The sequence below is a fragment of the Vulpes lagopus genome, chromosome 9 (genome assembly GCF_018345385.1).
Source record: "Vulpes lagopus strain Blue_001 chromosome 9, ASM1834538v1, whole genome shotgun sequence".
Classification (NCBI taxonomy): domain Eukaryota; kingdom Metazoa; phylum Chordata; class Mammalia; order Carnivora; family Canidae; genus Vulpes; species Vulpes lagopus.
This window is the reverse complement of record NC_054832.1, coordinates 2631078-2645885: the sequence shown is the minus strand read 5'-3', so window position 1 is coordinate 2645885 and position 14808 is coordinate 2631078. Positions and strand designations below refer to the sequence as shown.

At 62.3% G+C, this 14808-nt stretch overlaps 1 protein-coding gene across 1 annotated transcript in view; it reads left to right on the top strand.

The window, feature by feature from the left end:
- Positions 1 to 14808, top strand: part of DENND3 (DENN domain containing 3) — a gene marked incomplete at its 5' end in the record, with an annotated part of 51679 nt that overhangs the window by 15284 nt on the left and 21587 nt on the right. The window contains 7 exons of the mRNA XM_041768966.1: positions 3062 to 3181; positions 3479 to 3697; positions 6914 to 7029; positions 9341 to 9496; positions 11006 to 11102; positions 12567 to 12670; positions 12985 to 13178. Of these exons, the coding sequence (XP_041624900.1) occupies positions 3062 to 3181; positions 3479 to 3697; positions 6914 to 7029; positions 9341 to 9496; positions 11006 to 11102; positions 12567 to 12670; positions 12985 to 13178 (1006 nt within the window). The remainder of the gene's footprint in view (positions 1 to 3061; positions 3182 to 3478; positions 3698 to 6913; positions 7030 to 9340; positions 9497 to 11005; positions 11103 to 12566; positions 12671 to 12984; positions 13179 to 14808) is intronic.

Sequence of the window (14808 nt, the reverse complement as noted above, 5' to 3'; positions counted from 1 at the left end):
CCGTGTTCACTCTGCAAGTATAAGGACCGGCTAAGCAGTGAACCGAAGGGAGTTCAGGACAGTTTGAGGGTCAACCGTGTGTGTTATGGTTCCGCCTTCGAACATGAGTAACGAACGCGTGGTCCCTGACCAATTTTCTGTGCCTTGGAATTCTGGATTCATCAATATTTGGTTCTTCCACTCTGACCACCCTGTGGGAAGGTTTATGGGGGTCGATCTGGGCGCCTCTTCTCTTCACGCCTGCATTCAATCCATCATTCACCCGTGACCACCCAGCTCCCAGCGTGTCTCCAGGTGCCCACAGCCACGGCCGCTATCCCACTCCGGGCCACGGCGTCTCCCACCTACACGGGTTGAGGAGCCGCTGGTCTGTCCGTGTCCACTCTTCACCCTCATTCAGTTCGTCCTTTGCACAGTGGCGGCAAAGACTGTTAAAGTCTATACACTGGGCTCTCCTTTTGTGCTTAGAACCAACAGTGGCTTCTTGCTGTGTACCTGCGGCCCGTCCTGCGGCCCTGCCCGAGTCACTGTCCTGCTCTGTGTCCTCACCCCCTAGCTTGCAGTTGTCCAGCCTCACTGGGTTTCCCTCAGTCCCTCGCTGGTGTTGCCCCAGGGCCCTTGCACATGCTGTTCCTAGAAGTCAGGTTCTTGGGGACGGCCTCTGAGTGACCTCCCACCCCGCCTCTCTGTGCCCATTGCCCTTCCTGCAGAGCCCAGCATGGTCTGTGGTTGGGGTTTGCACACGTGTGTGTTTTGTTCAACATCCATCTTCTCCATCGGCCTCCAAGCTGCATGAGGGCAGAGGCCCCGTTCAGAGCTGCATATCCGGGCCCGTTACCACGGCCTGCCCTGCCCTTGCTGCTCCGGCAGCCGTGAATGAGTGAACGGATGGGCCGTGTTTCCCTAGCCCGTCGTGTTCACAGAGGGGGGCCTGCGGCTTGGTTCTCGTGCGTTTGTCCGACGGAGCCGAGCCTGGGTCAGGCTTGCCGTCGCGCTCGTCCCCTGTGCAGCCTCACTGGCTCTGGGCCCCCGTTGATACGAGGCCCCGACCCACCCGTCTTCAGGAGTGTTTTGGAGAAAACGCGAGCTTCCGGCTGGGGCCAAGGTCCTCCTCTGACCCAGGAGCTGGTTCGGCAGGAATTTCCAGAACCCACTGCAAATGGATGTCGATGCAGAGGCCGTGTGGCCGGAGGTGGGGACTTGGGGAGCCAAGTGTGTGGGCGCCGGTGGCTTGTCTCCGGTCTGTGCCAGGGGAGGCGGCGCCCAGCCTGGACCTCGGCCTGAGGGCAGCAGACACCCCGCATCCTGGGCCCGCCAGCGGGTCTGAGTGTCCGTGTTTCGGGGCCTGGGCGTTCCTGGGTGTGCACGGCGAGATGTGCGTTTCCCTCCCACTCGGCCTGACTCTTCTGTGCTGCGGTCCCTGTTGTTTCCCTGGGGCCGCGGTCAAGCTGGAATTGGGACGTGTTCCCCTGAGGGGTGTCCCTGCTCAGAGCCTTCACCTGCGAGGTGGGGTGAAGGACCTGAGGCCCTGGTGCCGCGGCCGACGCGTCTTGTGGGCTCACTGGGCAGGTGACCGGCGTTTGTGTCTTGTTTTTATCTGTAGTTGGGAAGCGGGTTGACACGTGTACTGTGTGGAAACATCGAGGGGAGTTTTTCTCATCAACTTTACAGTTACTGGTGGTTCATCACCAGCTGGAGCGTTTGACTCCGGTCTACCTTGTTTTGTCATAAACAGAAGGGATGGGGATCCCTGGGTGGCGCAGCGGTTTGGCGCCTGCCTTTGGCCCAGGGCGCGATCCTGGAGATCCGGGATCGAATCCCACGTCGGGCTCCCGGTGCATGGAGCCTGCTTCTCCCTCTGCCTATGTCTCTGCCTCTCTCTCTCTCTCACTGTGTGCCTATCATAAATAAATAAAATTTAAAATTAAAAAAAAAAAAAAAAAACAGAAGGGATGTCGTTGTCCTCGCAAGCGAATCCACCTGGTCTCAGCCGAGGCTGGCTCCCGTGGGCCAGTGGGTGACAAGAGGGCAGGCAGGGGTGACAAGATGCGTCCCCGGCACAGTCAGGTTTCTTTTACACGAGGGGGCCCGGAGAGCAGTGATGACGTGAGGAGGTGTGGATGGCGAGCATCTGTCCCGGGACCTTGCCCACCCCGTCCTCCGTGTCTCTCCCCCTTCCACGCGTTTCCTGGTGGGAGCTTCTCTGTCCTCAGAGTCGCTGCTTCTCTCTGTGGTTTCTGCCCGGCACTGCTCACCCTTGGGTCACCCCGTTCTGCTCGTCCGTGGGGCTCCGGGGCTGCTCCTGGGCACCCCCCACGAGGCTGACACCCGCAGTCAGCCGCGAACTTGCCATCAAGCTGGACGGCCCCTGTCCGTCCCCCTCCGTCCACAGAAGGGGCAGTCTGCGGATGCTGAATTTGAAGTGTTATTTTAAAATAATATCCTTTGGAAAAATATAATTTTTTTAAAGATTTTATTCATGAGAGACAGAGAGAGAGAGAGAGAGAGAGGCAGAGACCCAGGCAGAGGGAGAAGCAGGCTCCGTGTGGGGAGCCCGACGTGGGACTCCATCCCGGGTCTCCAGGATCACGCCCTGGGCTGAAGGGAGGTGCTAAACTGCTGAGCCACCCGGGGATCCCCCACTTTGGAAAAACAAATCTTTCTCAGCAGCATCTTGAATTCCACGTCTTTAAGGAGCTTTGACAGTTAGGTTGAAAATGCTGAGAATCCGTAACACGCAGTACGTGTTGTAGCGAAGGCTGACCGGAACGTGCTTGGTCGGGACAGGCGTCCGGGTGTCAGCTTACTGTGCCGACGGGCCCTTTGCCTATTAAGTAGAGCTTAGAGAGGTCTGGCTGACGACGACGTTCCCAACTTGATTCGCGCGTGAGCCTTTCTCAGCAGTGCCGTGTGTCTCAAGGCCGTTTTGTTTGGGGACATACGGGGCGACAGTGCGAGTCTTCAAAAACGTATCCTAAATGGAGAGTTTCGGTGCATTTCGGCCTCTGCTGGGAGCCGCTCCCTGAACTCACTGTGGACCTTGGTCGTCCGTCCGTCACAGGTATTTAACATGAAGCCGCTCCAGATCGTGTTCCCCTCGCGCGCGGACCCCGAGAGCCCGGTCATCGACTTGGACCTCCACCTGCCCTTGCTGTGCTTCAGGCCTGAGAAGGTGCTGCAGGTAAGCGTGCCTCGGCCCCGCGGCGTCCCGGGCGGGCTGGCTTAGGGCGCGTCCAAGCCGTGGCCGCCGCTGTCCCACGGCGTGCCTCCGCGCTTCCCGCTCCAAGCAGAGGCATGCAGGGAGTGCACGCTGCTCACGACGCGTGCTTTTCGGAGGGTGAAAGGGGCTTTGGCTTTGGCAAACGGAGCAGGGAATCCCGTGGACCCGGGCCCCATCTGGTTCCGGTGGCGCACGTACACGCGAGTCGAGCGCCTGGTGCGTGGCTGGAGGTGTGCACACGGTGTGGATTCCCCCCAGATCCTGACGTGCCTCCTCACGGAGCAGCGGATCGTGTTCTTCTCCTCCAACTGGGCGCTGCTGCCGCTGGTCGCTGAGTGCTTCATGGCCTACCTGCACCCCCTGCAGTGGCAGCACACGTTCGTGCCCGTCCTGTCGGGCCAGATGCTGGACTTCGTCATGGCGCCGACGTCCTTCCTCATGGGCTGCCACCTCGACTACTTTGAAGAAGTCAGCAAGGTGAGGCCTCGACTGTCGGCTCGAACGTTGGGTCCTCGTGATTCCCGCGGGGACTGGTGGGAAGTGGCTTTGAAAGGACCACGAGGGAGGGCTGCACACCCCGGCCCCGGGGGAGGGCGGCCACTGCGGCCCTGGGGCTGGTGCTCTGGGTGCCTTGCACACGTGCACAGGGCTGTCGCTTGTCTCCACTACCCCCTGCAGCCTTTGGGTGTGTTCGAGGCCGTGGTGCTCTGGGTGCCGGGACCTGGTGTCACTTCCAGTCCACGTAATTCCCCGGGGCTTCCTGCAGCTCCGGTGAGGAGAGTGTGGGTGTCGGTGCCAGTGGAGCCCACTTTCCGGCCCGGCCTTGGCCACTTTCTGGTTTCGTGGGCTTGCGTGGGGTGCCAGCCCTTGTCAACCTTGGCGTGCTTGCCTCAGAAGCGGGCACGTCCTCCTGGGCAGGGCTCCGAGCAGGGGCCACCCCGCACCCGCCAGCACATGACAGGGCTCCACAGGCCACGGCAGCCGGTGCCCCCGCTCCAGATCCTGTGCTTCTCCGGTGAAGCTTCTGTTGTTCAGGAATGCCGTGGGCCTCCTGCTGGAAGATGCCTCTCCACGCAGCGTGTCGTTCAGCGTTGGCGGGGGCGTGGGCCTTGCCACGTGCGGTGACCAGTTACTCGCGGTGCCAGACCCGCAGCAGCGTTAGGTCCTCATGTGTCCTGGTCGTAAAAGACCGTGTTGGAGGGTAATGGGACGCTTAGGCAGTGAGGGCCGGGGGCCCCCAGGAGAAAAGGGGAGCCGGGATGGCGAAGACAACTGCACCAGCATCCTGTTCGGCCACGCAGACAAGACCACAGGCACATCCTGTGTAGCAGCCTCTGGCAGGAGTTCGCAAAATATCCTGATGCAAAACAATGAGCTGTAGGACCTGGGTCACTGGTACAGGTTGAGGCAGTGCGTCTCCGGATGTCACCACAAGACCCTCAACACGGCAGGTAGGCGGGTGCACGACCAAAGCCCTGACGGACACGCTGTCCCAGTGCACAGGGGCCCCGGCTCGGCGTGCTCAGGGCGGCTCCCGGAAGAGCTGGTGAAGGCCCCGATTTGAATGGCAAAGTGGCAGCCCCTGGGGTCCCCTCCCCGTCTGGCAGCCTTGTTACTGCGGCTCAGCAAGCCTTGCCTGCCGCCCACGATTCTTCATCTTCCTCCTCGGAAGTGGCGCCGCCAGACCCGCGGACAGCGCGGACACAAACCTGTAACACCATGTGCGAGCCGGCCTCCCGGCCCCGCGGTCGCGGCAAAGGTCAAAGGGCCGTTAGTGCAGCACCGGGCGTCCAGTAAGTGCTTCGTGACGTGCGTTCGGATGGTGAGCGACGTTGTGGATGGGCCGGAAACGTGGGACCGTCAGCGGCCACAGCGGGTTTGGCTTTTATAAGACGCCTCTGTTCACAGAAAACGCGTAGGCCACGGAGTTCAGCGGATTACGACGTGCACCTCGGCGGCTCTCTGTGACTTTGCAGAGTTGTGCCCCTTAACCGGACGTTCCTGGCACCCGACACAGAAGCCCCGTGTGCGTCAGCGTCCCCCGCGCTGCCCCCTGCCCGCCCCTGGCCGCCCCACAGCCCTGGGTCTCCCCGTGGCTTTGCCCGTTGCATCCACGTGGTTCTGTGGCGGCAGCCGACCTCTCGTGGCTGCCGTCACGCGGCGCAGCGTCCTCTTGGTTCGTCCGCGTCGACCGGCCGCGTAGCCGTGCTTCTGCTGGCACAGGATCCCGTCGAGGGACCGTGCCACGGTTCGTTTGTCCATTCGTCGGTTGATGGACCTCTGAGTTGTGTGGACGTTTGGCCCCCGTGAGCGGTGCAGCCGTGAGCACGCGTGGGCGTGCGGCTCCGCGTGGACTGGGCTTTCCCTTACTGCGAGTCCACACCGCGGGAGACGCTGGCCCTCGGGCCGCCGGCAGCTCCGATTCTCCCCTCCCCGCCAGCATCGTCCCTGTGTGTCCCTGCCGGGCTGGCCGTCCCGGCGAGCGCGGCGTCTTACCGTGGATCCCAGTGGTTTCCCCGGGGGACCAACACCCGAGCACCTTCGCACCTGCTTCCCGGCGTCGCTCAGGGTGGGGCGCCTCCTGCTGTGGCCGTTCTGAGTGTGCGGACACGCCGGGTGCTCCTTCCCGCCGCCTTCCCGCCCTCGGCGCCCGTCGGCTGCGGCCCAGCTGCTGTGCGGGGCCTGGAGGGTTTCAGAGCAGATCCCGGGAAGGTGCCCGGGAAGGTGCCAGGGGCCCTGACCCGCCCGGCCATCCCGAGGAGGAGCCGGGTTCCATCGCCTTCTTGCCAAAGCCAGTGACTCACCAAGTGACAAACACACTTTGGGGAAAGGCCGTTCGGAACGAAAGCGTCTCCCAGTCTGCCTTGCAAACGAGGAAGAACGCGCCACCCATCCTCTGACATTGAAAACGTGTGTCTCTTGTCATCATTTGGGAAAAGTCCCTCTTCTTTCAGTCCTTTCCCTGGGGAATTTGCCAGCACGTTCACCTGACGGCTCACGTCCGATGTCGTGAAGGAAGCCCGTGCAGGGATTTACCTGTTCTGGAAGATTCTGGGACTGGCTGCAGGCTGGAGAGCCTGTGTTTTCCTCCGTGGGGCCCGGGGCCCGGATGCGGTCCTACAGCGCGCGTGCTGCGGCTCACAGGCGTGCGGCCCGGCTCACCTCCCCAGTCAGTGCCGTGCGTTTGTGCCAGAAGACGGCGTGTGCACACTTCCCGTGCCGCCTGGAGCACGTCAGAGCTGGCGCCCAGAGGGAGAGCCGGGGGCCCAGCCACATTCCCGGGACCGCCGGGTGTGGCCTCAGTGTCTGTCACACGTCACGCGTCAGGCTGTTCGAGTAACCCGGGCACGTAGGTCAGAAATCCTAAGTGCGTGCTCACCGAGCCCGGGGCCCCGGCCACACTCGCGGGAGGGGTGGAGTTCTGGAACCTTCTGTCCCGGCCCTCTGAAGTGGCTGGCAGGGTGTGTACCAGGGCAGCTGAGAGCCTGGCCCGTGTGGAATCCTGACCAGACCCGGCGGATCTGAGCCACCCGGCTCGTTAACACGGCTCGCGGCTGCGCTGCACGTGTGGTAGGGACGGCCTTTTGGGGACTCCGTCCGTGGCGACGCTGCCTTGGGCAGCGCAGGTGCGTCTTCCTGTGTTTTCACAGGTGTCTGGGAATCAGGCTCTCACCAATCTTTACCAACTTACAGGAGGCGGACGGCCTGGTCCTGATAAACATCGATAACGGGACCATCACCTGCTCTAACGACGAGGACGTCGACCTCCCTGACGTCCCCCTGCTGGCGGCACAGACGTTTATTCAGAGGTAAGGGGGGCTCCTGCTGCCCCACTTCTGCGCTTGCCCGTCCCCAGCGCCCTCCTGCGGTTCGGTGAGGTCCGCGCTCCTGTCTTAGGGTTTGCGAGTCATCTGTGAACGTCTTAGGATGACAGTCGTCTGTCCACGTACGAGTCGAGTCGTGGTCCCAGGAGGTCAAGTGCCCCCACCTCAGCCCCTGTGGTGTTGCCCTGTGCCTGTGAGCCTTTGAGCTCCTCCACCTCCTGCCTCCCTCCTCCCCTCCCCTCCTTCCCCCTCCCTCCCTTCTCTCCTCCCTTTCCTCTCTCCCTTCTCCTTCCCCTTCCCTCCCTCCTTCTTCTCCTCTCCTTCCTCCCTTCCCCCCTCAAACATGTGTTCAGACCCCAGGGATGCCCCACACAGGGCAGGTTGGCAGGTATGTGTCCTGCTGAGCAGCTCACAGGAGGGCGCCTGCCCCCGCCCCCCTCAGCACTCTGGCTGCCTCCTCGCTGCTCCTCACCTGCATGGTCTTTGCGACTCTGCCCCCCTCCCGCCCCCCCACCTTGGCCTCCGTCAGGCTTCTCCCCAGAAGGGCCACGTTAGGCTTTGCAGCCTCCGTCCTGGAGGCGGGGACTTTCTTACCTGCTGCTTCTGGGGAGGGTGGAGGAGCTTCACCATCTGCCAGGACGGTGGTGCGGTCCCGTGGGGGGGCGGGGGCGTCTGGCCGTCCTGGTGGGGCAGCGCCCTGGCGCCCTCGGGGCTGATCTGTGGCAGCTGCTGGGCATGAAGGGCCCTGAGGGGTGTCCTGCTGGGGCAGCGCCCTGTGAGAACCTAGGAGGTAAACCACCTACGTTTCTAGTTCAGTTTCTGATGAGCAAGTCAGAGTCAGAGTCTGACATTGTAGCGTGGTGGGCGCTAGTGTCGGGTGCGGTCTCGGCTGTGCATGGGTGGAGCATCCCGGGGGTGGGGCTCTTGCCCTTGTCTGGGTGGTGGCGTCAGGATTCTAGAATAGACACAGCGGCTTGGATCTCTGCTCGGCTGGACCCTCAGAGGGTGGGATGCGCCGTCCTTCGGTCTCAGCCACGTGCGCTAACACACACCTGGAGGGCCGTGCCGGGCCGTGGTGGTCGGTGTCCCCCGGGTCCTGGAGTGCTCGGCTGTCCCCGGGGCCTTTGCTAGGGCGGGACAGGAAGCAGCGCCCTTCCCCCCAGAGACCCCACCCCCAGTCACCCCTGCCCCCGACCTCCCGGGGCAGCACACTCCTCCCGGGACCCCCACTCTCACGGGCAGACTCGCTGAGCACTCAGGTAGGAGGAACCTCTGTCGCCTCCGGCAGAGGGCTTGTCCCGGCACAGGGCACGGGGAGGGGACCGCTGCCACAGGCACTGTACCGACTCGTTCCGCGCGGCGCCCTCCATCCCTTCCAGGTAGCAGTGCCCTGAACAGGTCAGCCGGGCTTGGTGCGGCTGGGACGCCTGTGTCCAGAAGTGGCTTCTTGTCACCTGTGGGCAAATCCAGGGTGCTCGCCGGCCCCGCCGACCCCTGGGGCCCTCCCGTGGGGCCTCTGGCAGCTGGGCTCTCCCTACCTGCTCAGGGCTGTCCGTGTCCGTCTGCTCCTCACCTTTCAGGCCCGAGGTCCTTGAGGGGTCCTCTTCAGCCACCAGCCAAGCTGTCTTCCAGCTGTCCCGGTCTCTGACACCCTCCTCACCTCCCCCTCCCCACGACCTCCTATCTGGGGTGTGCGCTTCTGTTTCTTCCCACCTGAACGTGAGGCCCATCCTGGAGCTTTGCCTGTGGTCACCACGCAGTCCACACCCACACAGCGCCTGGCGTGCAGGAGGTGCCCCGGAGGCACAGGTGGGGTGGGCGTGCGTTGGTGTATTTTGCACGTAAACCACATGCTTGCTGGTTGGTTTCCAAAGTGCCAGGGAGGCCAGCGTGGTTGGACGCCCCTCTGGGTGGCGAGGGCAGCGACACACAGGACGTCGGGTGCATCCGATCCTCCCAGACGGGGCGTGGTGGGAAGCTGCTGCCAGAAGGCAGCCGGTGCGGGAAACCCTGTGGCCTTCCTGGGGTGGGGAGTGCGTGCCCTCGCCTGGCGGGCGCAGCTTGGGTGCAACATGCATGGCCACAGGTGAGGCCTCCGTGGGTCGTGCACGGATGAGCTGTTTGTATGGGGTGACTCTCCAGGGCTGTGCGTTTATGACCGCCCCGCCCGTCTTCTGAGAGTCCTGAGTGTTCCTGCGCCTGGGAGGGCGGCCCCCGGCTGGCCAGTTCTCCCCCAGCCCCCACGGCCTCCGGAGCGCGGCGTGCACGGTGGTCAGCATCCGTCTGTCCCTTCCAGGGTCCAGAGCCTGCAGCTGCACCACGAGCTGGACCTCGCCCACCTGGGTGCCAGCACGGACCTGAACGAGGGGCGCGCCCGCCGGCGGGCCTGGCAGCGGAGGCTCAACTGCCAAGTGCAGCAAGTGGCCTTGCAGCTGCTCTTCAGCATCTTCAGGTACCAGAGACCGTGTCTGTGGGAGGTGCCGCTGGCCCCATGCGGATGCGGCTGGAATCCTGGCCCCTCCGGCCTCAGGGCAGGGGTGGGGGTATTGCTCCAGCTGGGGACCCTTGGTCACTTCGGGAATGAAGTCCACCCTCCCATGGCGGCACTTGGGATCTGTCCCCATCACATGGTCTTGCTCTTTGTCCTCATTTCTGTGCATGCCCCCCGCACCATCCCGGGGGCCAGAGGCGGCCAGGTGCACCGGGAAGCCGCGCAGCACGGGGATTGGGCTATTTCTGGCCCGAGTGTGTGGTCGTCCGAGGCGTGTACGATACGTGTGTGCCTAGATTATATCGCAAGTCTGTGAAGGGTTATTTTTAGCGAAAGAGCCTTCAGGCTGGATTTTTCCCCCACTCTCTCCTTGATCGCGCTGCCTCTGGACCTGCCGGGTTGAGAGCGGAGCCTGCGGACTTGAGCACGCTCTTCGTGATTATTCAGTGACTCCAGATGTACATGTTTCCCTAAAACGAATAACTTACCAGGAAAAACATGGGACGGGGCAGCATAGGCAGGTCACGCTGCCACCACTCAGGCAGTATAATCAGTATGGACGCTAATATGTTATTTTTATTTTGTCCTTTTGAAATGAAATCTTTTATGAACAAGGTTGGGTTTTTTTTTTCTTTTTTTAAAATATTTTACTTGTTTTTTTTCTTTTTTTAAAATATATTTTTTTCTTTTTAAAAAATATTTTACTTATTTATTCATGAGAGACACAGAGAGAGAGACAGAGACACAGGCAGAGGGAGAATCAGGCTTCCTGTGGGGAGCTCGATTCGGGACTCGAACCCGGGGCCCTGGGGTCACACCCTGAGCTGAAGACAGATGCTCAACCGCTGAGCCCCCGAGGCATCCCAGGGTTGTTTTTTATTTTTATTTATTTTTATTTTTTATTTTTGGGGTTGTTGTTTTTTAAAGACCTTGTAAGCTTTGACAAATTTGTAAAGAAGCAGACAATACAAAAATACAGATTATCAGACTCTATGTCCCTTCAATAGTTTTCCCCTGACAGTGGAAAGCATTGAGTGTCCTACGCAGGGAACGTGGCCCGTGAGCCCGTTGGAGGCAGGTCGCGTGGGTTCACGCTCCGAGGGTCCGCCTGCCCCAGGGGGTCGCCCCCGCAAGCCCACTGTGTGCGAACAGTGAGAACCGTTCGTGGCGGCCGCGTCCTCTGTGGGAGGAAGTCGGGTCTGGACGGGGAAGAGCCCTGATGTCCCTCCTGGGACAGAAATGCCAGTCGCGGAGCAGCCGGAGCAGCAGGCGCGCCCAGCCCCAGCCCCCTGAGGTCCGGGTCCCCTTTGTCCAGGCCCGGGCTGGCAGAGGGTGTACTTCCTGTTGTGTGTGTCGCCAGAGACGGACGACTTTCTCCCGTATTTAAAAATATCTCAGCCTTAAAAAAAAAAAATAAAATAAAATAAAATAAAAATATCTCAGCCCTGCGACCATCTTTCTCTTCACCAGGGAAGTGAAGAATCACTTAAATTATGAACACAGGGTGTTTAACAGCGAGGAGTTTCTCAAAACCAGAGCTCCGGGGGACCAGCAGTTCTACAGGCAGGTGAGGAGGGCGTGGGCTCGTGTGCGCGTCTTCTGTCCCGCGGGCCTTTCTGTCCTTACGATGTTCAAGGTAAGTTTCTTCGGCGTCGGTTAGTATCTTATTAAGGACTAGTGTTTCCAGAAAGTTAGTTGTGGCGCGGTTCCTTCTGACCCCTTGGCCCTCCCTCCGTTTTGGGGTCGGCTCCTTGGAGTGTAACGTACGTGTCATGTGTCATGAGACACTCGCGTTGTAAGTGTCGCGGGTGATGTTCGGGGGGGGGGGGGGACGTGTGCGCCTCGAGCCGCCTCCTCGGGATCGAGGCGGGGCCTTTCCGTCGGCGCGGCAGGCCACCCTGTGTTTCTGTCCACGTGTTAACAGGCACGTGGGACGCTTCCGTTCTCGTCTGTTTCGAGCCGCCGCGTTCGAGCAGCCTCTCCCCGGGGGCCAGGCTCCCCCTCCAGCAGGGCTCCCCCGCGCAGGCCTCCTGCAGTGCGTCCCCGGCCCCGCTCCTGCTCCGCCTCATTCCGCGGGCTTCCCCGTCCAGGGCAGCACCCAGCCCAGGCGGAGGGCGTCCCGTGCTGGCTTCTAGAACCCTCTGCAGAGCTGCCTCAGCCCCGGGCTCCAGGCGGGAAGCTGGGCTGCCTGCCTCGGTGGCGCCCTGTCCAGCTGGTGGCCGGAGGGGCATCCGAGCCTTGCTGCGGAGCCGCGGCTCTCGTGCCTCAGGGCCACACGGCAGTCATTCACGTCGGCCGGCCGGCCCTTGGCCCACACCCTCTGGGTCTGCCCTCTGACCTTTGCTGGACAGACTCCATGCTCCCCCCACCCTCTGCCGTTGAGGGGACCCCAGCCGTCAGGTCCCAGCTCCAGCTGACGGAGCCGAGCTCCCCGCTGTCCACCTGCTTGCTCCCTGGGCACATGGACAGTGCCCCAGCGGTCCCTGCGAGCCACAGCTGCCACCTCCCATCGCTCCCTGCCTGCCTTCTGCTGCAGCTGTTCTGCACGTGGGCCCTGTACCACTGCGGCCTTCCTGTCCCCCGGCTGGGCAGTGGCCTTTGGGCCTGAGCCCTGTCCCCTGCGGGCTGCTGGCCTGCAGCAGGGAGTAGGGTAGGGACAAGCTCTGGCAGCTGGGATTGCCTTTTCCCTCAAGAAACCAGCAGCTGGGTCATGGGAGCCACAGGTGTGCACCAGCCTGTGCGTTTGCTGCGAGGAGGGGGCCATGGTCCCCAGAGATCCGGGATCAGAGGCCACAGGACACCGTGGCCCTCGTGGTCACCAGGGGAAGGTGGTTGAGCTTTTGAACTTCTGGTGATTTTTCAAATGCCGAGTGTTCGGGGAGGATGTGGAGGGTACAGTAAAGACAGCTACTGGCTTAGGAACCTGTGTCCAAGGAGAGGCCGCGGCCGGGGTGGGGGTGGGGGCCGGACAGCGCGTGGGCGCTCTGGCCGCAGAGTGCGGCGGTAACTGGCCTCCCGTGGTCTGTTTCAGGTGTTGGACACCTACATGTTTCACGCTTTCCTTAAAGCCCGGCTCAGCAGGAGGATGGACGCCTTCGCCCAGATGGACCTCAACACGCAGTCCGAGGAGGACAGGTGCTGCCACCGATGGGGGCGCGGGACTCTGGGGACCCAGACGCCCCAGGAGTGTGGATTTATTTGGGTGGATGAATGATACATTCGACCAGAAAATATCACATTTAGCAACATATAACACGTTGGGCTCGTCCCTGTGGGGACACAGCCGCTCGCTGCGCCTGGGGACACCCACACGGTGCTCCCGCCCTGTTTTCCACTCGAGTGTGTCCACATCTGGCTCCGGGTGCTGCGTCGGAGAGGACGCTCAGGGGCTGGGACGTGGTCTCCGGCCGTACTCGGATCTCTAAGGTGTTGCTTTTCTCTAACCCCAGGTTAAACGGGATGCTGGCAAGTCCAAGAAGACCAACCATTGAGAAAATGGCCTCGCGGAAATCCTCGGCCCTGCACGCCGTCCACAGGCGGATGGTGGTCAGCATGCCCAACCTGCAGGACATAGCGGTTCCCGAGCTGCTGGCCCGGAACTCGTCGCTGCGGAAAGTCGACTCCACGGGCTGCGGGAGCGTAGGTGATACACCGGCCCCCGTCCAGGGCACTGTCTCCCGTCACCCGGCTCCGATGTCGCTGACCCCGGCTGAGCCTGTCTCGGTGCAGGGGAGTGGGGCGGGTTTTTTTTTTTTTTTTAGCAGTTTAGTTGTTTGAAGTATTTTTAGAGTATTTACTTTGCAAATTATGTTCATTATGGAAAATGATTTCTTACCTGCATTTTCCGACCGTCGGTCACGCTGCTGTAGACAGCGCTCTACAGGGTTTTGGTGTCTGCGCACACGCAAGGACGTGCAAGATGCATGTTTACACGTGGACGCGACGACCGTTAGGCCCCAGTGGGCGCCGCGCCATCTCTGGCTCCCGGGGGTACAAAGGCCCTGGTGTCCCCGGCCCTCGGGGAGCCGCGCTCCCAGCAGGAAGTCCGAGCCTGAGCGTCGGGTGGGCACCCTGCCGGGGGAAAGCAGCATCAGGGCTGCTGATGGGGTTTGGGTGTGGGAGCCACGTTTCAGCAGAGACAGCGGGGATGGTGAGGCCAGGCCCCCCTCCCCCTCCGGTGGCAGACGGCAGGCGGAGGGACAGCATGGGCCCGTCACCACCGTCCTGGGCTGCAGCTCCGTCTCGGAGGCAGGTCTGTGTGCACAGTTTCCTTGGCGTGAAGCCGCTCCACAGCACGTGTGCACGTGTGCATGCCCGTGTCTCGTTTGTACGTAAGCTGCAGCAGCGCGTGCCGCGTGTGCCTCGGGTGTCTACCCTCAGGAGTCGCGCTCCATCCGCAGTGGCCGGGGGCAAGGCCAGGCGCCGTGAGCCAGGGGCCCTGTGGCCGCTGCCCGGGCCAAGGCACCAGGTCCCACGGGTGCCTCCTAAGGAAGGCACACCCAGGGGGCCTCAGGGGCGGCAGCGTGTTCTAGACGAAGGTCCCGTGTCAGAGCAGGCGTCCAGGCAGCACCTGCTGGGTCTGGGCCCCCCACGGCGCGTGCAGGCCGTGTGCCCTGGGCCGGGGACTTCGCCTCCGGGCCTGTACTTGCTCTCCTGCCAGCCAGGGGTGCCTGTCACTGTCTCACTGCCCTGTGGGTGGGCGCTGTGCCCTCTCCGCCCTCTGAACCTTCATCCACAGCCCCCCAGCCCTTCCAGGCTTCACGGGTGATGCCACCTCCCTGGGGTGGGGGGTGGCCCTCCTCCAGGCCTGGCCTGGCCCCCCAGCCTCCTGGGGGGCCCTTAGGCGACATGGACAGAATCCGTGAGACGCGGCTGGGTTGGTCGGCTCCGGCACATAGCAGTGCCGCACCTGGGACGAACAAGGCCACAGCATGCGCGTTCGTGAGGCCGGGTCGACGGTGGTGGCCGTGTGTCAGCGTGGCCGTCAAGCCAAACGAAGCCGCCAGTGTACGGGGCTTCACGCTGGCCGGCTGTGCTCCCCGGCCTAGGTTGTCCACGTGACCCTCCCCTGAAGACTCACTACCGGATGTTTCCATTTAGCACTGATGTCTTAGCAGACACGATTATCCTAGGGTGCCGTGGAAGCAAAGTGGAGGGCTCGGGGGGCCGTCGTCCAGCTCAAGGCACGTGGAGCTTCCTGGAAGAGGCTCAGAGGTTCTGGCCTCACGTGGCCCCCGGGCGCAGAAACGTCGAGCCAGGCTAGATGACGGGGA